Source organism: Hyaena hyaena, unplaced genomic scaffold (genome assembly GCF_003009895.1).
Source record: "Hyaena hyaena isolate Hyena2069 unplaced genomic scaffold, ASM300989v1 scaffold_248, whole genome shotgun sequence".
Classification (NCBI taxonomy): domain Eukaryota; kingdom Metazoa; phylum Chordata; class Mammalia; order Carnivora; family Hyaenidae; genus Hyaena; species Hyaena hyaena.
This window is the reverse complement of record NW_024080881.1, coordinates 135347-160457: the sequence shown is the minus strand read 5'-3', so window position 1 is coordinate 160457 and position 25111 is coordinate 135347. Positions and strand designations below refer to the sequence as shown.

Sequence of the window (25111 nt, the reverse complement as noted above, 5' to 3'; positions counted from 1 at the left end):
ATGAGGTTTTCCCGGATATTGGTTGGGCACTCTTTTAGTGAGGCAATGTCACAAAGACAAAGTGTTGGGGAGCCCTCTCTAATGAGACCAGTCAGATGTCAGTTTGGTCGTGTCCCAAAAGAACTTAAGGGATGCTTAGCTGTAGTGGTCTCAGCTCTGGAAACTATTCCGATGCCACCATAGACTGTATGCCGTTTACCACAAAATCGCAGACAGGCACAGTCAAGACTCCATAGGCTTTTTGGGACCTTAAGGGTGCCCACCCGTGGAGCCACAGAATCAAACCCAGCAGGCAAGCCAGACCGAATTGCATATTCACATCTATATATATATACTAGAGGTTACTATATTCCCTCTCACAGAAATTCTACAGATAAGACTAACAAGGACAATGACAAACAGGACAAAACAGATACAGAAGTGGCCACAAAACAGGTTTAGGAGTTTGCTGAAAGGCCAACCGACGTTTCGGTGTGCCCTGGGGGAGAGAAATAGCTGCGTCCAGCTTTTCATTTAATCCCCCAGACAGAAGCACAAGTGCATTTAAGGATCCAGATAAGTTGATTTACCTCATTTTTTCTTAATAACAAAAATGGGAGTGCTCAAGGAACTTGAGCAGTGGCCACTAGTTTTCCAACGGAATGATTACAGAAGCCCCCATGGGAGAGAGAAGATAAGTATTTGTGCTATACGTTCTCCAGCCAATAGTGAAAGTTTAACAGAAGTAGAAACCATAATTAAAATTTCTCCAACAAAATCAGAGTCTTTAACTCCAGGAATTATGGTTAGGCCTCTTAAAACTGCGCTGCTGCGGCCCAATATTAAGCCAAAGGTTCCTTTAGGCAATGAGCCAAATGTTTGTCCTTAATTTATAAATGCCACCTCCCTGAGACAAAAGAACATTTTCAGCGAGAGGTAAATCAGCAGCCGCACTCCCTGAAGTTGCAGAGCGTAAATCTGACACCATTAAAGGTTTAGCTATCCCTGATGTAGCAGTCATCTCTAAGGGTTGTTGAAAAACAAAGGGGTTACTTGAGGAGTGGGAGGCGTAGCCATTGAGTCCCCAGCATTGTTTTAACAATTTCCACCCTTGGAGGGCTTCATAGCCTGAGCCAAAGCACTAGCAAAAACAGCATTATGTTCAGTTCCTCCCACTCCCGAACAAGCTCTAATATACTCAGCTATAGAAGCTCCCTGCCCTTTTAAAGGGCCCAAAACACGTTTGCATTCCGAGTTTGCATTTTCAAAAGCCAAGTGTCTGCAAAAGTATCTCCGAGATTTCATCACGTCCAACATCCCGCTCAACAGCCACACCCGCAATCTAGCAAGAAAATCAGTATAGGGTTCATTGGGTCCTTGTAAAGTTTTTGTAAAAAAAGGCTGAGCGTGGCCAGTAGGTACAACACAATGCCAAGCCCTAAGAAATACCTGGCGCACCTGCTGTAAATCTGGTCAGAAAATTGAGCCTGTTCTCTCAAGGCTCGAAATTGTCTCTCTCCCATCAATTTATCCTCCAGAGCACCAGGAGGGTTCTGTCCCTCATTAATTTGAGCCTGCTTTCGGGCTTCCTCTTCCCACCAACTCCTTAATTGCAGAAAGCAATGCAAGTGCTTGAGTGATAGCACTACATAGAGTCCACAATTTCAAAGGGATTATGTTACCCTGCTGATGCTGTTGCTGTAATTCCGTCTGTATTAATTTCCATTCCTTGAAGTTTAATTGTACTTTGGGTTGGCACTTAAACCCATAACAATGCTGCTCCACAAGGCAAAATAACTCAGATAAACAGCGACTAGATGCCTTCACCCCTATGGAGTGGAGAAGTCCTTTGACTAGCTCCATGTATTGTGCCTTTGCTGATGGGGAATTCCCCATAATTTTCCCGAAAGTTCCCCTGCCTTGGACCTACAATCCCTGAGGGGTACTCACCCTTTTCAGTTTCGTTCGCCCTCTGCCCCGCGTTTGGGCGCCAGATGTTGCGGACAAAATGACACAAAGGACAAGACACACACAAAAGACAGACACAGACACAACTCCGGCCGGAGGAACAATTCTATGCCCCTCTTGCGGTTTATTTTACACCCGGTAACTGGAGACAAACTGAAATCTACAAGATGCATTTCTTTACCAATTAAGGGCAAGTAGCCCAACACATTTCAAGGGCAGGGGGGAGCAAAGGGAGGAAGCGACCACAACATGTTTACTCAGAGGCCTGCTCTCAATTTCAGCCTCCTCCTTATTTCTAAGGAGGGCTTGTTCCCTCGTTTGCGAGTGGACCATTAAACTTGGATATTGTGTGCAGGCCTCCTGGCAGAGCATCCTGTTTGCAGGCATGCTTTGCCCAGGCAGGGAGCCCCGTGTGCAGGCACATCCCCACGTCCCTAACCACGCTTTCTTGTGGTCACTGTCGGGCTCCCACACTTAAATGCTCCGTGGCCACCATGAACTTCCCATGGACATGACTATCGTTTATTCACCCCAGTCCCAAGCATCTTCCGTACAGCCCGTTACCAGCAAGATCAATAAGAGACGTTGGATTTAATTATAAAACCCTTTTCTCCTACATGCCTGGCACCACTGCCCTTTCACAGCCTCCGCGGATTTTCTGATAGCTCTGATATCCTTCTTAGCCATCACATCATCTGCATACTCTTGTGCCCTAGGACTATGTTGGAAGACATCTGAACGATAAGGACACGTGCACAAGATTCCAATTGCCAATTGCGGAGTCCCAGAAGGCAGGTCTGACCTTGGAACAGCCGGGGGTAAAGGCCCCAGGGACTCCAAACAGCACTCCCTTCTTGCCCTTGAACAGCTCTGCCAGGTTCACCTTGTTCCCAGGCTCCCCTTCGAAAACCACCACCGAAGGGATGGCGTCTCCCACCTAGAGGGAACGATTTGGTCAGGAGTTAGCTGGTTACTTGGTAAGTTACTGGGTGAAACAGACTAGACAAGGAGGGAAGCAGTTGGGGAATGAGGGGGTGGGTAAGGAGGCCACGGGACAGGGGGTAAACCAGACCTGGAAATTGCTCCTGGTGGAGCCGAGTTGATAAGAGTTCCTGGATCCAACCCATCGAAGCTTCCAGAGGTCCCTCCCTGCTACCCTCCCCTCTCCCACCACGGCCGGCTACTCTGCAGCCTCCAGGTTTCAAGGTGGCCCTATTTCTTTTGCCATCCTGTTGGCGACAACAGAAAAAGGGAGAGGAGGCCTCTCTGGGTGTTGCAAGGGATTGAGTAAATAACCCACTTTTCTGACCAGAAAGAAGTGGGATAAATGGGCAGGGGAGGAGGGACAGGGACTCCACGGAGGAAGGGGTGAGGAAGAGACCCTGACAACAGGGAGAGGACCCTGGCCAGGTCTGAGCATGCATCCCTCAGGAAGAGAAAAAGGGAGGGCAGCAGAAGATTGGAAAGTTGCCGTGGAGGCTGAGGGGGAACAGGTGGGGGAGGGGGCGCACGTTGGGAGAGGAGTATTAAATATCTCAGCGGCTGCCTGGGTGGCTCAGTTGGTTAAGTGTGGGGGACTCCTGACTTAGGCTCAGGGCTTGATCTCAGGGGTTGTGAGTTTCAGGGACCCCCCCCACGCCCCCCCTCCCCAGGGCATCATGCTCAAAGTGTGGAGCCTGCTTAGGGATTCGCTCTCTCTCAAAAATAAATAAGCAAGCTTTTTTTTTTTTTTAAAGGAATCTTTCAAAAGGGATGGTGGATCAGTCTACTTGGGAGTGTGTGAGGGCTTCATGGAGCCAGAGGAGGCAAGCAAAAGTAGGGCACGTCAGGGGTTGGGAGGAAAATTAAGCAGGAGGAGGAGGAGGAGGTCTCAGAAGAGAGTGGGAGGGGAAGGGGGTGGTTGCAAGGAGCAGGGGATGGGTCCAGATGAGGGGGTGAAAGACTCGGCAGAAGGGTGGTTATCAGCCACGGGAGAAGTGGAATGGGGGAGGCACAGTAGTGTCTTTCAGAGAAAACACTTGTTTCAAACGATGGGGTGAAGAACGAAGCCCAGCAACATAACAAAAACGTTCAAGAGGGTGTGGAGGGGACATGTATGGCGGCTGAAAGGAGGCCCTGAGCAAAGGAGATGGTTCCAGAAGGCGCAGGAGGCCACGGTAGTCAATCACTTGAACACAGTGGAGACCCATCACAGAATGTCGCAGGGTGGAAGTGAGAAGGGGATGGGGGGGGGGGGGGAACGGGGCATACACGGGGTCTCGCTGAGGGGATGAGGGAGAAGTGAAGGAAGAGAGTTCAGCGCGGCGGGCAGCGGTCCGGAGGGCAGGAAAGAGGGGGATTCTCCTCCCGACCGGCGGGACGGAGAACACTGGGAAGACGGGCGGCAGGGGAGGTCAGGCAGAGCCCGGCGAGCGGTCACCTTGATTGGGGCCATAGCTGAGGCGGCGCTTCTGAAACCAGAGGTCCCTCCAAGCGTCCACTCCCCTCCTCGTTGACGGCACCCTCCTGCTCTCGCCGCCCACGAAGCAGTCGCCCGGACGAGAGCTGAGCCCGCCCTGCCACCCAGAAGACGCAGCCTAGCCAACTGCATGCTCATGCCAGCGGGCACAGCCGCTCCGCCCCCTAGTCCGAGCCGCGGCAGGAGGCGGGGCCTGGCGCTAGATGCCTCCCTGGGACCCCGCGAGAGGAGGAGCCTTGGCTTCGCCCGCCCCCGGCGAGGCTCCTCCACTGCGCAGGCGTAGGGGCCCGTGCAGGGGCGGAGCCTCCGGGATGCTCGGCGTATTTACATTTGGGGCTGGACCACTGGCGCAGGAGCAAATGGGCGGAGATTCCGGCAGCCGCGCAATTTATTTGCATACAAGGGCGGGGTTGTCGCTGTTTTGATGCGCCTAATTTACGGATTCCTGCAGCGTTTCTTTTCCTTAAGCCGGAATTGAGGGGCGGGAGACGATGGTGTCAGGTGCCAGCGTAGGAGAAAAACATGTTTATTTTGCATTCAACGAATACCCCTGCATTGCGGCTGCTTTACATGTGATTTACACTATGCATGATTTGTAGCGAATGGAAACCACTGGGCCTGCGCCGTAGCCATCTCCTGCCGAGACGCTTCCGGTAGCGGCGCGTGATTCGAGCAAGCTTTTTCCAACGCCTCTCCGGCCAGCACGAGAAGTTCCAGCACGTCCGTCACTTCCGCTCCTCCAAGCCGTCCAATAGGACAGAGACTGGAGCGGCCCCGGAAGTGCTGCCACGGAGTTTCTAATTTCTTCCGGCGCCGGCCTGGGGAGAGCTCGTTTTGGCGACATGAAGCTGCTCACCCACAACCTGCTGAGCTCGCATGTGCGGGGGGTGGGGCCCCGTGGCTTCCCTCTGCGCCTCCAGGTATCGGCCGGGGGGCAGTCTCGCGCCCGCCTCCTGGGGGGGACCAGGCTTCGGCCCCTGCCTAACAAAACCCCTCCGCCCCGCAGGCCACCGAGGTCCGCATCAACCCCGTGGAGTTCAACCCCGAATTCGTGGCGCGTATGATTCCCAAGGTGGAGTGGGCGGCGCTCCTGGAGGCGGCGGATACCGTGAGGACCCTCCCCCATGCCCGTGCTCGCCCTGAGTGTGTGTGGGTGGGGGAAGGGGTTGGTCTCCCCGCAGGCCAGAGAGCCTGGCAGGGGTCGGCATGCCCAGAGGTGATTTAGGCCTTTGCCCGCAGTTGCACCTGGTCGAGGTACCCACTGAGCCGATTGAAGGGTATGAGCATGACGAGAAGTTTCTGAGGAGGATGCACCACGTGCTGCTAGAGGTGAGACGCCCGGCGCCCGGTTCCCTGGCCACTCGGGCGGAGGCTGTGGGTGCTCAGCTCTGTTCCCCGCTTCCCCGCAGGTGGATGTGTTGGAGGGCACCCTGCAGTGCCCCGAGTCCGGACGTCTGTTTCCCATCAGTCGTGGGATCCCCAACATGCTGCTGAGCGATGAGGAAACCGAGACTTAGTCGTGCCAGTCGCCAGCTTTTCGTTCTATAACCGTGTAGATCTTTTGCTTACGATGTTTTTCTGTTATCAAGGTCATATATCTCCCCAACCCTTGACCCAGTGATACACGCGAAACACAGTGTTCTTGAGCTCGATATATTTTTTTTTCTCATTAAAGGTTCAAAACCAAAAGCGGTTTCTCTTTGCAGCAAATATACATTAAAATAGAGTCTCTGTACAGCCAAGGGCTCTGGGCCCTGGCTTGCCCTATGTCCCTGCACCTCCCTGGCCAAACCCAAAAATAAATATAGTGTTATTGCTCTGCAGGGCATAGAGGCAGTGCTCTCCCTACCCCCTGAGGAGGCCGGGTGGGAGCTGATGGGGGAGGGGGGCCCTGGCCACCCCAGGGGTCCAGGGGCTGGAGCCTGCTTGGAGTTATTGCTTCAAGGGGGGGCAGTAATGCCCAATGCAAATGACGAGAGGAGAGGAGCGAAGGGGGCAGGGGCCTTTGCTCTCCAAATCCCCCTCTGCTCTGGAGAGGGGGTTGGATTAAGCAGCAGCAAAAGCATCACCCACTGGGAGACTGTGGCCTCCACTCCCTTCCCTCCCTGAGATCAGGCTTCTGCTCCTCCCCCCCCACGTCCCCTGCAGCCCCCTATGGCTTCCGCAAGGCCCCCTTACGCTCTGGGGGCACGTTATGGCTTGCAAGGGGCAGCACTGTGCCCAGAGCCTGGACACACACAGTTCCCAGCTTCTGAGACCCCCTGGGAGGGGGGAGGGGAGGGCGTAGGGCCTGCTCCCAGGGGCTGATAGTGTTGCCCTGGCCCTGCCAGCAGGCTGTGGCACCGCCCAGACCCCAGCGCGGCCCCCCTTGGGGCTGACCCCACACGGGGCGGGTCCTGCCAGCACCCCCACCCACGCCCACCCCTTGCCTCAGTCCATCATGGCCTCGAGCATCTCCAAGAACAACTTGTGCATGGGCACCTTGCCCTCCAGCTTCACCCCATAGAAATGGGCCAGCACTTTGCCCGCCGTCTGGCGAAGGAGCGGCAGCGTGAGCAGCAGCCTGCCCGCCCGCCGCCGCTCAGCGCCCCCTCCGGGGCCTGCCCGGCCTGCCTCGTACTCCAGCAGGGCCTCGTGTAGAGCTTCTCGCAGCTGCTCCACGGCCTCAGCGTCCTCAATGTGCACAGAGTCTGCAAGGCGGGAGGGGGGGAAGGGGGGGGGTGTCGCAGCTGACACGGGTAGTTTCCAGGAAGGCCCAAGCCAACACCTGCACTGGGGACCCTTACTTGCTTGGGGCCTGAGAAGCCAGGCAAAGATTTGAGTGGCTGACTGGGGCACCAACTCCCTGCTCCTGCCCATGAGCCAGGGCCCATGTCCCCCCCACCTTCCCTCCCACTAAATGGTGCACCTTCCCTTGTAAGGATGACACCAGAGCTCAGACTCCTACATGCAGCTCCTGGGCCTGCCCTTGCCTTCTTCGTGACTTTGAACAAGTCACTCACTGATCTTCCCTAAGCCCCACTTTTCCCCGTCTGCAAGAGGACACCGGGCCACCATCGGAGTCACAAGCTGGAGGGGCCTCAAGGAGCCACCTGTTGCAGCCTGCCCCGGACTCACCTGAATTGGCAAGGGCCAGGGCCTTCAGCAGCACATACTCCTCCCGCTCCAGCCTCAGGGCCTGGAGTCGCCTCACCAGCTGCAGCAGGGCGGCCCCGAGCTCCCCCAAGCCGGCCGCTCGTGCCCCCTCCTCGTCCAGGACCAAGTCCTCGGCGAAGGCCAGCTCGTCCTGCAGCGGCAGTGAGCGCTGGGCCACGCCCAGCACCAGGACCTCCATCCACACGCTCTGCAGCACTGACATCTGGTCAGACAGGGACAGTGACGAGAAGCCTGGAGGGTAGTGGGAAGCAGACCCGACTGAGCAAGTCCATCAGAGCTTGGCCACACGGGGAAGCCCCCATGTCACCCCGCCCCTTTACCTGGGATGCTCTTGGCCCAGCTGATGGTGACCACGATCTCTCGGTCAAAGAGGTCACAGAGGGTAGCCACGGCTGGCAGGTGTCCATCAGGGCCCGCCGGGTCAGGCATGGCATATAGCTTCTCAGGCTCAACCACCAGCAGGTGGGACACCAGGGCATTTACTGGGGCTGCAGTGACAGGTGGAAGAGGCACTCAAATTCCTCACCTGGCAGGTCCCTTCGGGGTCAAGCATCTTCCCGGAGTTCCTTCCCCGATGGCCTTCTGAAGAACCACTGGCTCCAGGAAGGACTCTCACTACTTCCCAGGGAAACCAAGTCCACGGACAAGTTCTGAGTGTGAGAAAAATCTTTCCCCACACCCAGCTGTGCTACTCGGGGGACTGATGAAAAAAAAAAAAAGTATTTTCAAAAATGCTCCTTCAGGGAACGGGGCGCCTGGGTGGCTTAGTCAGTTGAGCGTCTGACTTTCGCTTAGGTCATGGTCTCGCGGTTCGTGAGTTCGAGCCCCGCGTCGGGCTCTGTGCTGACTGCCGGCTCAGAGCCTGGAGCCTGTTTCAGTCTGTGACTCCCTCTCTCTCTGACCCTCCCCCTGCTCATGCTGTCTCGCTCTCTCTCTCCTAGAAATAAATAAAACATTTAAAAAAAAAAAATGCTCCTTCAGGGAAATGTGGACAGACGAAGGGAAGATTGGGGTCCCGGGGCCCAAGATTCGTAACTACTGTTCTGGGTGACTAGACACCTAATGGGCCTCTCGTGTGCCGGCCCCACCCCAACCCTAGAGAAAACCACCAGCTCTCACCGGTTTTCCGAGGGCCTCCAGCTACCGCCAGGGGTCCAGCAGGGAAGGAGCCCGGGAAGGGCAGTGGGTCCACCTCTGGCCGCCGCTTGTACTTCTGCCTCCCTCCCCGGACACGGTCCAGACGTACTCCTTGAATTGTAGGGACAGGGCCGTGTCCGCGGGGCCGGGGGTGACTTGCTCTACAGAGCCCGCCTGCCCAGCTGAGTCCGCCGGAACTTCCCAGGCCTTGCCTCTGCCCCGCCCCCCGCCGCGCGGGCCCCTGCCCAGTGCTCACCCTCCTTGAGCATGCCCACCCGCAGGCACTTGGTGAAGCGACAGGCCTGGCAGGCCTTGCGTCTCCGCTTGGTGATCTCGCACTCGTTGGAGGCCGGACAGCTGTACTCGATGCTCCCTGCCAGAAAGAGGCGGGGCTTGAGTGGCGGCCTCGCGGGGCCCAGAAGACAGGAGAGCCCCGGCTCACCCCCACAGGGGGTGAGAGAGAGCAGGGGTGCCAGGGGCGGGGCGGGGACCGGCCTCTGGACTGGGGGCTCCTGACACGGCAAGGGAAGCCTAGGACCGGGGCAGGGGAGTGGGGGGGCGAGTCAGGCTGATCTCCACCTCTTGTCAAGCCACATCTCTGGGCCCTCCTGCCCTCAGCTGCTCTCGTCAAGGGCCACAGCGGCCTCTGTGTTGCTGCGTCCCCATCCTGCTCGGCCTAGAAGACCGTCTCATGCCCGCGGATCACGTCCTGCTCCTACAAACACTTGAAGGCTCTTTGTCTTTTGCTTCTAGAACGCCACATTCCCGGTTTCCCTTCCTCCTCTTTGGCCACTCGGTGGCTTCCCCGCATCTGCCCCTACTCCTTCTGCTGGAGAACCCCAGGGCTGCCCTCGGACCCTGTGCCCCCGGCCCCAGACCCCATGGTGAGCTCACCAGTCGTGGGCCTTCAAATTTCCAGCTCCAGACCCGCGTGAACGCTAGACTCCTGCCCATCTCGCAGGTCTAGAAGGCGTTGCAGACTTGACCTGTCCTAAAAGGGGTCCGGGACCTATCACTCTCAAAACCTGCAGCTCCATCTGTCCGGGTCCTCAAGCGGAAATCCAGAGAACACCTTAGCTTCTCTCACACCCACACCCGCCCCGTCAACAGAGCCGGGCCAGCTTTACCGCCTAATACATCCGGAAGCCGACCCGTTCTGCCCCGGCACCCGCTTCCATCCTTGACCCGAGTTCCCATCACCCCCCCTCGCGCCGGTCTCCTCCTCTGTCCTTTTCTCCTTCAGTGGGCGTGAGGCCACCCCTTAAACTCAAGTCAGATCCTGTCCCTCCCTTGCCCAAAACCCCCCGATCATTTCCCTTCTCGGTTAAAGCCAACCTGAGGCTGACGACGCCTCCAGCTCCGCTCCTTTTTCACTTTTCTAACCTCATCTCCGTCGCCCTCTGCTCCGCCCCAGCCACCTCAGTGCTCCTCAAACAGGCCCCTGCCTCAGGGCACGCTGCTCCCTTACCTCCCTGAACTCTCCACTCCCTGTCACCCGAGGGAGGCCTTCCCTGGCCTCGCTCTGAGATGTCAGGTGCCCCCCTGCCTGACGGCTTCTGGGCTTCTGCCCCAACAACACATGAACTTATCTTCTCCATTATCTGTCTTCCCACTTCAGCGTCTGCTCCTTGATCGCCAGGACTGCCGGGCGCTACGAACAGGGCCTGACAACGGGCTGAATGATTGCACGGTGGCCCTCCCGGCCTCAACAGGGCTACCACAGGGACTGAATGACACAGCCAGCCAACGCGCCCTTGGCACGCACATTCCTTCCCACGGTGTGCTTTCTCCTATACCCTATATCCAGGCCTGCGCGCATAGCTCAAGACACCTCCTCAGGGAAGACCTCCGGGAGAGCCCCCAGCCCAGCCAGGTTCCTTGGCACACATCCTGCCCCCCCTCCCTGTCCAGCACTGACAACAGCTGTACTACCACACTTCTGTGCCATTCACCATTTTCTCGCTCCCCTCTGCTAGAATATAAATGGCTTAAGGACAGGGACGGTCCAGCTATGTCCCCACGCCTGCAACAGGGGTCAGGACAGCGAAGCACAGGTCCGCGACAAACAAGGGCTCTGGAGACAGCCTGGGCCCCATCCTGACACTACCATTTAACCAACTGTGTGGCCCCGGGCAAGTCCCGTACCTAAATCCTCAACCCCTCAGTTCTCCCTTCTGTAAAAGTGGGATAAAAAACAGTGCTTTCTACAAAGACAGCCAGTGAGAACTCAAGGGAGTATTGGGGTGACACACGCAGCACGGTTCGCAGTGCTCAAAAAATGCCCAATAAATGATTGCTATTGGGGGCGCCTGGGTGGCTCAGTCGGTTAAGCATCATGATATCATGGTTTGTGGGTGTGCGCCCCGTGTCAGGCTCCGTGCTGACAGCTCAGAGCCTGGAGCCTGCTCTGGATTCTGTGTCTCCCTCTCTCTCTGCCCCACCCCCACTCTCGGGCGTGCACACGTGTGTGTGTGTGTGCACACGCGCACATGCTCTCTTACAAAAATAAGCATTAAAAAATTTTTGTAATAATTGATTGCTATTTAAGGTTAGTGCTCAATAAAGATTTGTCGACGGAGTCAACAGAGAACACAAGGTTCCAGGCTGGGTACTTCACTGGCCTACAGAACCAGCAGAGAGCTCAAGGGCTTTAGAGCGGTGGGTCTTGGCCAAATCAAAGCCCACTGGAATGTCCCAATCGGTTGTGAGCCATCTGTCCGAAGTTCAGTTACAAGTAATAAGCAAAGGCGGCAGTCAGCTCTGAGCCTAACTCGGACCCAAGTGCGAATCCTGGGTCTGCCATTTTCTACCTGTGGGACTTGAACAAGGTTTAAAAAATCTCCCTGGGCCTCCGCCAGGGTCCCAGTGCTGGCACCTTCTGGGTTGCTGGGGGAGTCACAAATGGTACACGTGGAGGGCACAGGGCCTCGCTTAGGATAAGCACTCAAGAAACGTTCCCCGAAGCACACGTTATCGTGCCCAAGTCTCCAGCGATTTCTATAAAGGTGTAAGTAACAGGCGCATCTCAAGGAACGAATATTACATCTCCATCTTGCTCACTCGTGTTCTGCTATGTTTTCCGGAGTGAGAAACATTCAGTGAGTACTAGCAGCAGGCATGTTTTACCTATTGGTCTTTTTAAAGTCGGGCGCTAAACTATGACGTCGCCACTCTCAGTTACCCAGAAACACCTGCCCTGTACGGCTGCTGCTGTTTTGGGCAAATCCACCAAAAGGGGATGTGATATGCTGCTGAGCGGTGAGCAGCTGCCGGAAGCCAGAACAGCGTTTTGGAGCAGGCGGAGACCGCCTCAAGTTCTTCAGAGCCACCGGGGAAGGTGCTAGGCCTACAGTACCCGGAAGCCTAGAAGGCTTCCCGAGTCCTCCCTCTCCCACGCCCCACCTCCGGTCCATCAGCACATCCTGGGGGCTTTAACTTTTCAGCAAAATGGCATGCCCAGGAGGTCGGAGGAACCTCCTGGGAACCCCAAGCTGTACCGCAGTGGTCTGGGGGACCTACTGCCACCCACTGGGGGACGCTAGGCCCAGAGGGCAAGGGGTGCATGAGTGCGCTAGGGGCTCACCCTGGATGGTCCTCTTGAAGAAGGCTTTGCAGGCCTCGCAGGATGCCACGCCATAGTGGTAGCCGGAAGCCACATCCCCACAGACCAGGCAGAGGCGTTTGGGCAGGGAGCTGAGCACCAGCTTCCCACCACCCTGCTCACCAGGCCCAGCCCCCTCCCCCTCCTCCTCTTCCTTGTGGCCGGGGAGGCAGCGGGTGGGAGCTGGGCCAGGCGCCAGGGCCACTGGGGGCTCGGTCTCGGTCTCGGAGGAACCCTTTGGGCTGTCGGGGCTGGCTGGCTCTGCCTTGATGTAGAGTGGCTCAATGCCCACCACCTGGCTGGACATGGCGCTGGTCACCTGCAGGGAGAGACCTGTCAGCTCACAGGGAGACACTGGGATGGGGGATGGAGACACCATGCCACCCTGGTTACCCAACCCCCGGCCTGGAGCCAGGCTTCCTGGCTCACTGAGGGGGAGGGAAGGGGGGCAGAGTCCAAGGAAGGGGCTGCCCATGAAAAGCACCCCCCTCCAGCTGTTGCTATGGGAACAGAGTCTCCAGGGCCAGAAACTGTCAGCAAGGCCCCCCACTTGGGATCCTGGAGGAAGCCTGGAAACTCCCTACTCCCACCCGGGGCCGGGAAGCAGGGAGATCTCAGTCCCCAGGCAATCTTCGACCTCTTCTGGAATCCCCAGCCAGTAGCAGGATACCTCTCAATTCTCTCCAGATGTTGGGGACCTCGAAGATCTCCCCTCACCTGGGTTTCCTCCATGCAGAAGCACAAACCAGGCACACAAGGGCAGCTGATGTGCTCACAAGTGCAGGTTCAACACCCCCACTCACCTGGGTTCTAGCTATCCTCACGCGCTCACGCATGCCCACTCTCTGGCACTGGCATGCCTCACACACAGCCTTCCCCAAACCCCACCTCTCGCGTGTGCTTCCACTTGTCTTCACACACTCCCCCCGAAGTTCACAACCCATAAACAAAGTCACAGTCAAGGCTCACAATCACACACACTCACTCCCAAACACTCCCACTCACCATGCGCCCCACACTGACACACACTGACACAGACCCTTGTGGAAACGCACTCAGAGCCTTTCACACCTGACACACCGCCCCTCCTGCCCAAGCATGCCAATCCCGTGCCCACCGGCGGACGCGGCTCCACCTCCTTACACCCCACCCCACCCCCAACCCTCGCCAGCACATTCACTCTTACACTCCCGCTGCCGCAGAATCCTCCACCGCTGGGGCGCCCCGCCCCCCCAACCTGCGCACACCTACGGGAAGTTGCCTAAAGTTGCTTCGCCTCCCCTCCTCCTCCGCCCGCGGGGGACCTCTATCAGGTTATCAGGAAGTAAACGGGGAGCGCCCAGGAGGAGGAAGTTCTCCCCCGCCGGTACGATGACCTTTGACCCAGAGAGGAGGGTGGCCCAAGGCCCCTTTGAGCGCCCCCACGTGGTCTTCAAAGCCCCTTCTCCGACAGGGAAGCCTCCCTATCTTCCACCCCGGCCCGCCCCTGGGACTTCGACTTGCTCCAGGTGCCGGATTGAACCCTGCCCTGGGACTGGACCCGAGGCCCAAGTCTGACCCTGGCCAGGACCTGCAGCCCGAGCCAGAACCGGCCTCTTGTCCCAGGCCGACGCACTAAGACCTGAACGCCGAATCCCGCCCGAACCCTAACCCCGTCTGGCTCTCGACCCGGTCCCAACTGTGACCCGGGCTGGTCCTGGAGCCGGACCCGCCCGGAGCCCGCCCCCCCGCCCGCCTCCCGACCGCGCTCGCACATGGCCCCCGCGCCCCGCCCGTCCACCCCCCCAGCGGCGCTCCCCTCCGCCCCCGGACCTGGGGCTCCGGCAGGGCGGGCGGGCAGGCATGGGGGCCGAGCGGCCCGGAGCGCCGGGGTGAGCCTGGGGCCGCGAACGGCCCCTCCTCCGCCGCCTCCTCGGGCCGCACCGCCCCGCCGCGCCGCGTCCCCTCACTCGGCGGCGCCGCCGGCGGCTTGTAGGACACAAAAGGACATCGCGGCCGCTTCCTACTCTGCTTCCTCCAGCTGACAGCGGGGGTGGGGCCGTCCGTGCGCATGCAAAGCAGGGGGCGGGGCTCGGCGCCCTATGCTAATCAGACAAGTGGGGCAGGCAGCGCCTGCGTGCCCGGACCGGTCGAGGCGGAGCCGGCGCAGCCAGAGGGCGGGCCTTCGTGAAGGTCCCGCCCACCGCCACCGAGCCAGATTGGCGCACTTGTGGAGGCGGCCGCCAAGGGGCGGGCCAGAGGGGAGTTGGAGAGCTCCGGGAGGGGGTTGGAACCACGAGCGCTCTTACGTAACGAAGGAGGCGGGACGCGCTGTGCGCGAGAGGAGTGGGCGAGGTGGCTCAGGGGCCGCCGTTGCGGGGCAGGGAGAAGACTTACATATGTAAATAAGAGGGCGGGACCAGCAGAGAGGTTAGTGTAACTGCATATGCATGAAGGGCGGGGCCTAGCATGCCCATACTAGAGGGGAGGCGCTGCCCCTTTCCCTTCTCCCCCTTCCCCCAAGATTACTCCATCGGGGCACTCGAACCGCAGATCCAGTATCCCCACAACGCTGCTTGGACTCGGGGTGGGAGAAGCCGACATAAAACAAGCAAGAAGTCCTGGATTTCAAGTCCCGGGAAGGCGGAGCCAAGAGGGCCTGGACAGAAAACGCTCAAGGTCACTGCGGTGACCGAGTGAAGGTCACGGGGAAAGGCGGGGCCATGTGCGTCCGCCTCACGCGGGCAGCCACGCACTGACTCACCGACTGTGCACAGAGTCTTTTATTTCTTTAGGACTCAAATTCCACGTGGACTGGGTCAGGTTTGGGTCTGGGGACGGGACGAGGGCCCGGGGCTGGAGTCGGGCTGTCACTCGAGCCCGAGGCGATGCTCTCAGTACGCCAAGAGGTGCAGCCTCTTGCTCCGGCGCCTCTTGAGCACCTCGATGGATCGCTGCAGCTGCTTTGTCAGGAAGTGGTCCCGGCCTATAGCTGACCGGTAGCCTGGAGGGCAGAGCTCCGCTCAGGGCAATGAGCCAGGGGCATGGCCTCCCCAGCAGTGCGTGCTGCATGTGAGAACTGAGCAACCGCGGGTGATTTGGGGTGGCAGGAGCGCTTGGCGCTCGGATCTGTGTTAGTCTGGGAAACTTTGAATCCCCAAGGTGCTGGGCCCTGACGACTTTCTTTCAAAAGGTCAGGTCATACACTCGCAGTCCAGATGGAGGATGTGGAGGACGAGAGCGTTGAGGTGGAGGATGGATGAGAACACGGTTAGCCATGTTGCAGGCCTGAACTAGGACAGTGATAGTCTGCAGCTTTGTGGACCCCTGCTGGACCACCCACTCTAGGTGATTAGCCAGCACCCCTCCCTTATATCATAAGCAGGGCAACCAAGGGGGCATTTACCCAAGGAAACCACTGTTTAGAGGTTCCTCACGGCACCAAGGAAGGGGACCAAGGCCCCACAAAGATTGTCATCCCCATTGGGCAGGGGGATGGAAAAGCCACATTAGCTAGAAAGGAGCTGCCCTAAGGCTGGAGCCCAGGCCCCATGCTCTCCCCACTGGGTGTCCCTGTGCCCAGTCCCCCAACATTTCACTTTTGGTGGGGTTCCTGGAATATCTGTAACCGGTAAGGGAATCTGACAGGGCAGACACATCCCGAACCCCCACTCCCAGAGGCCCTGGGGCCCGAGCCCTGCAAAACCCCCCAGGGTCTCTTGTGGGGTCTAAGGGAGGGGCTCACTCCGGAGGGCCTTGGTGAGGATTTCCAGAGCTTCATTCTCCATGAGTTCTATCAGAGGCAGTGGCAGCTGGAGAGGCAGCAAAAGGTTCAGATGTCCAAGGGACCCCAGCCCTGCCCAGAGCTGAAATGCCCCACCTGCTCACTCTAGCCCCAAGACCCCCAACTAATGTGCCTGCCCCGCCACCCTACAAACCACCCTCATCCCTTTGCCTCTGCAACCCCCACTTGCCCATCCCCCACTCCACTAAAATCCCCCATCTCCCTGGGTGCTTCTAACCCTGTTCTGCTGCTCCACCCAGTAGGCTCGATGGGGTGTGTGCTTCGAGATATTGAGCGATGAGTCTGAGGAAGACATTTCTGGGAGAAGAGAAAAGAGAGATCAGTCATCTGCTGACTGCTGGTTCCTCCCGGGAGCAGAGGAAATGTATGGGGGCGGCGGAATAGGGGCGAGTGGCCTTCAGGGACCAGCCCCAGGTGCCATCTTATCGGAAAACAGTATGGGACGGTAGTTTACCACCCTGGACTTTGTGGTCTCCCTCACCAAGGTTCAGGTTCTGACTACCCCATTGTGTGAGGCTTAGGAGCAGTGACTGGAACTTTCTGACTCTCAAGTTCTTCATCTGTAAAATGGGGTAATAAGAATGGCCTCTTACGAAGGTTGTGAAGTTTAAGGGGATCGTGCAAAGGAAGTCCAGTGCCTGGCACACAGCAAGCACTCAATAAATGGCAGTTACTATATTGTTATCAGCTCCAGTTCCCTAATGAAGGGGCAGGGGTTGAGGGTGAGGGGGGCGGGGGCGGCAGGGGCAAGCTTCAAACAGTGCCCAGTAAGGAGTAGGTACTTAAAAATGGTCACCAATGACTGAGTGAATGAAAGATAGGCACCTCCTCAATGACAGCAAATCCATACGCAAGAAAATAACTCCCTCCTCTCAACTATCCCAGTGATTCCATTAAAAGCACGAGTGCTACCACGCTGCCTTTATGCCTTTTCACAGGTGTCTCTCTCTCGGACCTGGAGCGCCTTAACCACAGGACCTTGTATGACGCCTGCCCAGTAGGGGGCGCTCCAAGAATGGTGGATTTAAAGGGCGAAAGATGAGCGCTGGCGCCCCTCCCAGGAAGGGAATCCTGGAAACTTGGATCCTATAGCTTCCCACCCGTCTCCCCTCCACTTTACACCAACAGATATTGGGGTCCTGGCCACCCCCCTGCCCTGTGGATACCCACAGCCTGGTGAGGCCACACTGACCACTCTCGGTGTTGGAATCGACGTCTCCCTCCTCGAAATGGCTTCCCAGGGAGCTTCCCCGTTGTAGCTCCAGCTCCAACAAGGAGTGGTCGTCCAGCAACTCCTGCTTGAAACTGTCCTTGTCATCTCCGTCATCCCATGCTAACGAACCAGCGACAGAGTCGTGGCCGGCCTTCTGGTCGTAAAACTGGTGCTGAGTCCTGCTGCTCACGCTGCTGCCCTCCATGTCGGAGTCCTCGCAGACATTGGGCAGAGGCACATTCAGCTTCGACTGCGACAGCGTGGCCTTGGTCCACAGATTCCGGATGTCGTCGTCCGGGCTCGATATTTCTGAGCCATGGCTGTTCAAAGACGCCTGTGGGCCACATACAAGGAGGAAAGCCAAGGGCAGCGGGGAATGGGGTAGGAGAGGAAGAGCAGGCTGGGGGCAGGGATCCTGACCCCTACCGGGACAAGTCAGCTCAGGGCTGGGCTCAGGGCTCCTTGGGAGTCGCCCCGGGGCCAAGGTGAGGGAGAGCATAGCCAGGGGCCCAAGCTGGACTCAGTCTGGGGGCTCACAGGGTGAGAGGGCCCGGGAAGAGTTCTTACTCTGAAAGTCTTCTCCTCCATGGTTCTGCCCCAACGGACCCAATCGCCACAGGCCTCGGGGACAAGGAGAAGGGCGTCACGCTCCAGGAGCGGCGAGGGGCAGGATCGCGTTCCGGAAGGCGCTGCGGGTCTCGCGAGGGAGAGTTCAATCTACACCCCCCCCCACACTAGATGCCATTATCTCTTCCCCATCCCCCCACCCCCACCCCCATATCTGTATTGAGCTTAGAGACGCACAGACCACCTTGGTACATTCCTGTTCCGGACCCTTCCCGGTAGCCTCCCGGCAGAGATACGGGCCCAGGCGTGGCCCTTTCGGGTGCACGCTTCGGGCGGGGGAGGGGAGGCGCGGCCTGGGGGTCACCTGTAGGCCTAGCTTGCCCCGGAGGTGGCCCGACGCAAGCGCTCCCACACCCACTCGCGTCCCCGGAGCGCGCACGCCCGCAGCGGTGCAAACTGTTTTCGTTTATTGATGCAGGCTTTGAGGCACAGTCGTGAGGTGTTGTGAGGGACGGGCCCAGCCGGGACAGGGAGACAGAAAGCCTTGGGGGGGTCTGCAAATGGATGAGGTGAGGAGGGGGCCAGGAGCGGGGCGGGGGTGGGGGGAGGGTGGCAGACAGGCAACCCGTAGCTTCCTCCCCAGACCTCAGTCCGGTCGAAAGAGGCCTCTTTGGTCAAACAAGCAGAGCATGCCGGGGAGAGCGAGAACGAAGCCCTTTGAGAGGCCCAGGCGGGGGTCCTGCCCCTACACCGGCACGCCTTTTTCCCGGGGACGCCCTGGGCCCCGCGGCCGCACCGGCTTCCGGGGAGGGTTAGGGGGGCGACGGCGACCCCGTGGCGCGCGGGGCAGCGCGCAGCCACGCTCGCTCTGGGTGTCAGAGGACTCGTCGATGAAGGCCAGGTTCTCGCTGGGGTAATCCAGCGCGGAGGCCGTGGGCGGGGTGGGCGGGGACGGCGGCTCGGCCTTCGCGGGGAGCGCAGGGGACAGGGGCCCGCCGGCGGGCTGCGCTGGGCACGGCGGTGGAGGCAGGAGTGGCCGCTCCTTCTCCAGTGGCGGTGGTGCCGTGGGCCCGACTCTCTGGGTCACCCGCGCCGTCACGGTGCCCGTCCAGCTAGCGGCCTGCGCCGTGAGGCCGCCCATCTGCGCGGGGAGTAAAGGGAGTCCTCGACCGCGGGTCCCCTTACAGCCTCATCCACCCGGGAATCTGACCCTTCGCTAAGCAGGCGCTGTCCCTCTTTTCCTCCTGGTCCTTCTGCCTCAGCACTCTCGAGCGAGCGAGAGAGAAGGCTCATCACCCAGCTACACACTCTCCTCTCTACCATCCCAACCTCAGAGCCTTCTTCTAGAAAGCCCCAGCTTTATTTCAGCCATCCTTCCGGTGCCCCCTCCCCCCAGACCTTTGCGCCTCTCTATCCAGCTCCTCCGCGGGCTCACCCAGTAGGGTGACATAATACAGGTCGCCCAGTTAAATATGAATTTCAGATAAACGGCAACTTAAATGTTGGTATATGTCTATCCCTCCCTTGCGACACGGGGGACATACCCACACTAAGCTATTATTTGTTATTTCTCTGAAGTGTACATTTAACTGGGCTTCCTGCTTTTTGTTTTGTTTTGTTTCTAAGCCTGGCAACCCTATCCATGAGAGCAGAGATGGAATCATCAACAAATCGGTCCAAATGTAACCCTCTGCCCCTGGGCCGGGTGCACTTTGGGGCGCTCTCGGTCCCTGCCTTGAGAAGCCCGCACTCTGGAAGAGAGGGAAGCCGACTGGTCCGCCTGCTGCTAGGATACAGCGCGTCAGCGCCACGGCGCAAGCGGCGCAAGCGCAGCGCCGACCCAGGGGCGCGCCTACCTCAGCCCGAGTGCGCCGGGACACTACTCGAAGCCAGTTCCCGATGGTGGTGAGTACTGAAGCGAAGTAGGCCAGGCCGAGCAGGATCCAGAACCACACCAGCGGCTGGTAGGCTGCAGAGTTCTGGTTGGGGCTGGCGCCTGGGATACCACCGGGGAGGCCAGAAAGATGTCGATTGTGGGGCCAGCGTTCAGCCTGTGAGCCGCTGGCTCACTGCTCCTCTTCCTAACTCGGGGAGAGGATCCGCCCTCCCCAGGGCAATGCGCATGTGCCAGAGTGTGTGAATGCATGCAAGATGCCCGTCCATGACTTGAAGGTGTGCAAGGTAAGACGATGAAAGCGAGTGTGCCCCCGTGCAAAAGTGTAAGCATATGTGAGAGGTGCACGTGTATAATAAAAAATGTGACGCGTGTGAGAGGGGTTTGCTTAATACATGTGGGAGCACGCATGGGGTGCAGGCATGCAAGAATGTAAGGGTCTACGAGGTGTTGCATCCGTGCAAAGATGTGAAGGGACATTCCGTGAGCGCGTGTAGGGATTGGAGGAAGAGCCTATGGGTTCACAGACGCCACATGGAATTTGGAGGGAGAGGGTTCAGGGCCCCGGGCATGAATAAAGTGGCTAGGGAAGTGCAGCGCGAGAAAGGTGGCCTCACCGGCCACATAGTCCCCGAAGCCCACCGTGGTGAGCGTCACGACGACGAAGTAGATGGCCTCCAGCTTGCTCCAGCCCTCCACGTAGCAGAAGACGAACGTGGGCGTGAGGACAAAGAGCAGGCAGCCAATCAAGAGGAAGAGCACCGCCGACAGTATTCGCACCAGCTCTGGTGGCACGTGCCACTTCTGCAGGGAGGAGCAACCGGGCCGAGAGCCAAGAAGTCGCCCAAATCTCCGCTCACGCCCTCCCGCTCCCGCTTCTCCGCGAGCCTGCGCGCGAGGCTCTCGCGATCTAGACGCCCGCGCTCCCAGTGCCGGGGTGGGGGTGGGGGTGCGTAGGGAAGGGGAACCCCCAGCTTAGCGCAAGGGCGCGCAGGGCGAGGAGCAGCTCACCAGGAAGATGGCTTCGATGTGACCGATGCCGCGGCGCAGAGAGGAGCCCAGCCGGTCCCCGACCCCGGCCAGCAGGATCCCGAACAGCGGGATCCCCACCAGCGCGTAAAAGATGCAGAAGAGGCGCCCGGCATCGGTGCGCAGGGCCGCGTTGCCGTAGCCTGGGCAGAGGGACCGTGCAGGAGGTCTGGGGGCTGCCTGGCACCCACCTTCCTCCCTCTGCACTTTCCCCCTCGAGAAAGCCCAGTGGCCCCTTGCCCCACCCCCCACCCCCATCCACACGCCCGGTCCCCTCCCCCACCGATGGTGGTGATGATGGTGCCTGAGAAAAAGAAGGCGCTGCCCAGGTCCCAGGCTGAGTGGTTGCTGTTACTGGTTGAGTTGGTGTCAGGGTCCGCACCCCCTCCCAGGGCATCAGCCACGTCCTGCAGGACAAGGCGCAGAAGGAGGAACCTCAGTCTTTCCCTACCGTCCTGGCCAACCCTCCGGCCCTCCAGTCTCCAAAGTGGTTTCCTCCCTGCTCCTCCCAGCTCTCCCCTCCCCCCGGTCTTCCTGAGGCCAGTAGATGCCGCAGGTTGGGCGGCCCAATTTTGTTTGGCCTCCACCTTGTTCTCGAAACATTTTAGTTACCTGTCCCTTAATTTCACACAAAAGATGGCAAGTTTACAGCGGTCAGGAGCACAGACCCGGACCACACTGCCTGGGTTTAAATCTTGACCACAGGCAAGTTAACTCCCTGGTGCTATTTCTGCCCCTAAAATGTGGGCGACGATAATGATAATAGCACCTACCGCAGAGGGTTGGGAAGAGTTTATGCACTTAGAACACATTAAGCCCTGTGTTAACCTAGTCCCCAGTAGTGATCATGCCCCAGTGATGTCCAGCTTTCCACGCAGCCCACCGCTCCCATCGCTGCTATGGAAGCTGAGTTTGAGTTCCTTGCCTTAGAAAATCTGCTGGAAGTTAGGGACCGGAAGGGTCGTATGCCATCAGTTTCGGGTATTTGAAGGTTCATGGAAACACAAACTGCCACCCAGCCTGCTGAAGCCCAAGCCTAACCCTGTGCTATCTAGTTGGTGCTCAGTAGATAGGATTAAATTAATGAAGTGGCCATGTGTCTGCGCTGCTTGCCACCTTCACTTGTAGGCCCCTCCCAGGCAGAGTCCGGGTTTTGAGAGTTTCTGCCTTAAGTGACAGAGAAACTCTTCCCCAAGGAGCACAGGGCCCAGGCACCAAAGTAGACAAGATCATAAAGCACCTTCTTCCCCTCTGACTGCAATCCTCATTAGCAAGACCCGTTCCAAATTAATCTTCCTATGGCCACGGATGGGGCCCCAAATCCTCCGTAGCTTCCTGCCGTCTTAGCATAGAATCCAAACTCCCAGCCCAGCATTTAAGCCTCTGTTCCCAACCTCCTCTCTCCCAGTCTTCTCTCCTGGGGCTCCCGTTTGGAACCCAAGCCGCAGTGACTTTACCCCCCAGATTTTGAGATGCTCCCATTTCCTGTCATAATCATTTTTAAATGAAGCCAAGAAGTGAAATGTATGATTAAAGTGATTTAATTTTTATTTTGCAAGACTTTTCCAATAAATTCACTACTTAGGGGGAAGAAAATCCTTTGTCATCCTGTGTGTTCTAATTTTTGCTTCAAATGACTAGGCATCTGCTAAATCCGAGTTCTGCAAAAACACTTTGAGCTTTCCAGCTTCCACGCCTTTGCTTCCTCTGCTGGGAGGTCTCTGGCAACCCAATCACACACCTCTGAATTCTACACCTCTCGCCTGCCTCATGTCCAAAGGCCGCTCACTTCTCCCTCAAAGCCCCCAGCACCTAGCCCAGGGCCCAGCACACAACAGGTGTTTAACAAGGAAGGAGGCAAGGGAAGTTCCCTTTCCACTGAATCCTACAGTAATCTGTCCCTGGGTCTGTCCCCTCATCCCAAAGTGACATCCTCTACGGTAGAGCCTGCATCTATATCTGTCCCCCCCCCCCATCCATTTCCCTGCTCCCCCTGTGGTGTATAGCATAGCGCCTAGCACACAGTAGGTGCATAGCTGCTGCCTGCCTGACTCATTGTGGAAGAGAAAGCAGCTGTCACCCACACTTCTAATTTCTGCCCTTCCTTTTCTTCTTTTTTTATTCAGGGAAAAACCATTTCCACAGCAAAGATAAAATAGGTCAGATTCCCTCCCTCCCTTCCTCTGCCCTGTGGTCTGACCAGGCACATCCATCTGCCCGGGCCTCTCTGAGCCTTGCTCGGCATTCTGAAGTGTCAGAGAGGCGTCAAGCTGCCTGTGTCCTGGCCCCACCCAGCCCTCATCTCTGCTCCTGGTCCTGCTGCCTTGGGAATCAGCTGGAATACTGAGGCCTCCCTGCCGATGCCTCCTCCCTCTGAAAGAATGGGGGGGGCGCCTGGGTGGCTTAGTCGGTTAAGCATCCGACTTGTCATGATCTCGCGGTTCATGGGTTCGAGCCCCGCATCGGTCTCTGTGCTGACTGCCAGCTCAGAACCTGGAGCCTGTTTCAGTCTGTGACTCCCTCTCTCTCTGACCCTCCCCTGCTCACGCTGTCTCTCTCTCTCTCTCCTAGAAATAAATAAAACATTAAAAAAAAAAAAAAAAAAGAATGGTCGGGGAAAGAGGGGGACTCTTCAATAAAGTAATAAACAGTAATTTATTAAAGTCAAACCTTGGGGTTTTTACATGATAGTCACGCGCAACAAAGGTGCCTGCCTGACAGTACCCCAGAAGGCTGAAGCCCGGTACTTTTAGTCACTTAACCAACGCTGCCCCCAGCCCTGACTTGCTCTTCCTCCAGCCTTCTCATCATAAGCACGCAGGTGCGCTGGGGTGAAAGGGTGCTTAATCTGGCATCCCTGGTGGCAAGCTTAGGGGACCCCAGAACCCTCTGGAATCACCTGGGTGTGTTTATATGTGCATTTCCCCCGGGGCTATATAAGGGGGGCGTTCAGTGTTCTTGGGCGTCTGTGACTCCGAAAAAGTAGAGAAACCAGTGTAGGGTTGCCAGGTTTAGTAGACAAAAATACTGCACGGGGCACATTTATTTTTAAACACTATTCGCCGCTTAGCGGCTTAACATTCACAATTATCCAGGCGCCCTGGATGCCATCTTGAACCCCTGGGCCGGTGAGGTAGGCCTGTGAAAATGTAACGTATCTCCCGTGCTCCAGCCATTTATTCATTTCTTCCTTCACTCCTTCACTCAACCACCATCACACTGAAGAAGGCAGTCAGTCCGGGAGCTCAGTCCAATGCCAGGGACGGCGAGGCAAACACATGCCCCCGTGGCCGCCATATTGAAAACCCAGTGACCCGGATCCCAGCCTCTGCAACGCGCCCCTCAGCAGCACCCTGCTGGGGGGCGGGGGGTGGGGTGCCAGTCTGGAAGCAGCAGCCCAGCACGGGGCCCCACTGGTATGCAGCTAGTTTGGGGGGTGGGGGTCAAAGGTGACTGCTGAAGGGGTTCCTGCCCACCCACGCACCTTGATGAAGCGCCCCAGGTCCTGGTCGCTCACACATGGATGGGCCCTCAGGAACTTCTCTCGGACCTCCCCCAGCTCCCTCTGCGCCTGCTGCTCGTGGGGCTGCTCCAGGGCCTGGAACACCAGGGCACCGGACACCAAGTAGAGCAGGACCAAGGCCAGCAACGCCAGGAGGGTGGTGCTGCGCATGGCGCGCCCAGGGGCCCGGCCGACGCCACTGCCCGCCTGGGGAGGCCGGGCAGGGGGCTCCTGGGGAGCTGTGGTCACTGTGGGTAGAACCAGGGACGCTGGGGTCAATAACCTGGCCTGCCACCCCACGCCCTCCCCTTCCAACCCCCACACACCCAAAGGTCCTTGGAGTCCCCAGTCGTACTGCCCCATCCGTGTCCTATCTTCACATCCCTCCGCCCGGACACTCGGGACCGGGGCACACCCAGTCCTCCCACCGCCGTCCTCCCCCTTACCTCCGGTGCCCGGCCCTCAGCCCCCGTCCGGGGACTCCAGGACATGAGAAAAGAAGAGGGCGCCGGGAAAGGAAAGGAAGGAGTGTGGAAGGGGGAAAGAGAGACTGAGCCTGACGAGAGACAGGCTGGGCGAGCGAGAAAACACTGGGGGCCTGGAGGGGGCGTGAGGAACCGGCTGCAGCGCAGGAGGCTGAGGGGGCGCGGGGGCGCGCGAAGGGAAAGCTGGAGAGGCCGGACCGCGCAGGGCGGGGACGCGGATGGCGGGTCCCGGCTCCTCCGCTGCGGCTGCGGCAGCATCTTCGCGCTTCTCTCCCTTCCTCCCGCCTCCCGCCTCCCGCCGCTCCGCGGCGACCCGCCAGGGGCCAGGCGGGTAGCCT

General features: G+C 58.4%; 5 protein-coding genes across 5 annotated transcripts in view; 1 reads left to right on the top strand and 4 right to left on the bottom strand.

Annotated features, from left to right (window-relative positions):
- PRDX5 (peroxiredoxin 5) overlaps positions 1–4599 on the bottom strand; it is a 12910-nt gene extending 8311 nt beyond the window's left edge. Inside the window, exons 1-2 of the mRNA XM_039244677.1 lie at positions 4367–4599; positions 2750–2884 (exon numbers count right to left, since the gene is read on the bottom strand). Of these exons, the coding sequence (XP_039100608.1) occupies positions 2750–2884; positions 4367–4543 (312 nt within the window). The 5' untranslated portion in view covers positions 4544–4599. The remainder of the gene's footprint in view (positions 1–2749; positions 2885–4366) is intronic.
- Positions 4600–5177: 578 nt separating this feature from the next.
- On the top strand, positions 5178–6094 carry TRMT112 (tRNA methyltransferase subunit 11-2). The gene is made up of 4 exons (XM_039244786.1): positions 5178–5325; positions 5412–5513; positions 5645–5734; positions 5815–6094. The coding sequence occupies exons 1-4, from the start codon at positions 5248–5250 to the stop codon at positions 5920–5922; spliced, it is 378 nt and encodes a 125-aa protein (XP_039100717.1). The 5' UTR covers positions 5178–5247; the 3' UTR covers positions 5923–6094.
- Positions 6045–14331, bottom strand: ESRRA (estrogen related receptor alpha). Its single transcript, XM_039244785.1, has 7 exons — positions 14112–14331; positions 12282–12618; positions 8955–9071; positions 8681–8809; positions 7882–8049; positions 7523–7792; positions 6045–7095 (listed from the first exon to the last, which is right to left on the bottom strand). The coding sequence occupies exons 2-7, from the start codon at positions 12604–12606 to the stop codon at positions 6836–6838; spliced, it is 1269 nt and encodes a 422-aa protein (XP_039100716.1). The 5' UTR covers positions 12607–12618; positions 14112–14331; the 3' UTR covers positions 6045–6835.
- Positions 14332–15046: 715 nt separating this feature from the next.
- On the bottom strand, positions 15047–17963 carry CATSPERZ (catsper channel auxiliary subunit zeta). The gene is made up of 5 exons (XM_039244681.1): positions 17864–17963; positions 17276–17630; positions 16301–16380; positions 16024–16090; positions 15047–15282 (listed from the first exon to the last, which is right to left on the bottom strand). The coding sequence occupies exons 1-5, from the start codon at positions 17882–17884 to the stop codon at positions 15173–15175; spliced, it is 633 nt and encodes a 210-aa protein (XP_039100612.1). The 5' UTR covers positions 17885–17963; the 3' UTR covers positions 15047–15172.
- Positions 17964–18450: 487 nt separating this feature from the next.
- KCNK4 (potassium two pore domain channel subfamily K member 4) lies at positions 18451–24533 on the bottom strand. Its single transcript, XM_039244680.1, has 6 exons — positions 24271–24533; positions 21070–21193; positions 20769–20929; positions 20375–20561; positions 19720–19859; positions 18451–19004 (listed from the first exon to the last, which is right to left on the bottom strand). Exons 1-6 carry the CDS (start codon positions 24457–24459, stop codon positions 18609–18611), a joined length of 1197 nt encoding a protein of 398 aa, XP_039100611.1. The 5' UTR covers positions 24460–24533; the 3' UTR covers positions 18451–18608.
- Positions 24534–25111: the final 578 nt, after the last annotated feature.

Bases quoted from the DNA above. Each gene is read 5' to 3' on its own strand.
- TRMT112 (XM_039244786.1), top strand. From the start codon at position 5,248: ATGAAGCTGCTCACCCACAACCTGCTGAGCTCGCATGTGCGGGGGGTG. The intron at 5,514-5,644 runs GTGAGGACCCTC...CTTTGCCCGCAG, and splicing joins TCCTGGAGGCGGCGGATACC to TTGCACCTGGTCGAGGTACC. The intron at 5,735-5,814 runs GTGAGACGCCCG...GCTTCCCCGCAG, and splicing joins TGCACCACGTGCTGCTAGAG to GTGGATGTGTTGGAGGGCAC.
- ESRRA (XM_039244785.1), bottom strand. From the start codon at position 12,606: ATGTCCAGCCAGGTGGTGGGCATTGAGCCACTCTACATCAAGGCAGAG. The intron at 9,072-12,281 runs GTGAGCCCCTAG...TCTTTCTGGCAG, and splicing joins CTTCAAGAGGACCATCCAGG to GGAGCATCGAGTACAGCTGT. The intron at 7,096-7,522 runs GTGAGTCCGGGG...CCCGCCTTGCAG, and splicing joins CCTGGCCCTTGCCAATTCAG to ACTCTGTGCACATTGAGGAC.
- KCNK4 (XM_039244680.1), bottom strand. From the start codon at position 24,459: ATGCGCAGCACCACCCTCCTGGCGTTGCTGGCCTTGGTCCTGCTCTAC. The intron at 20,562-20,768 runs GTGAGCTGCTCC...TCCTCCCTGCAG, and splicing joins ACATCGAAGCCATCTTCCTG to AAGTGGCACGTGCCACCAGA. The intron at 19,005-19,719 runs GTAGGCGCGCCC...CTCCCCGCGCAG, and splicing joins CCCGGCGCACTCGGGCTGAG to ATGGGCGGCCTCACGGCGCA.
- CATSPERZ (XM_039244681.1), bottom strand. From the start codon at position 17,884: ATGGAGGAGAAGACTTTCAGA. The intron at 16,091-16,300 runs GTTAGAAGCACC...CTGCCTCTCCAG, and splicing joins GGGTGGAGCAGCAGAACAGG to CTGCCACTGCCTCTGATAGA. The intron at 15,283-16,023 runs GTGAGCCCCTCC...TCTGCCCTCCAG, and splicing joins CCTCACCAAGGCCCTCCGGA to GCTACCGGTCAGCTATAGGC.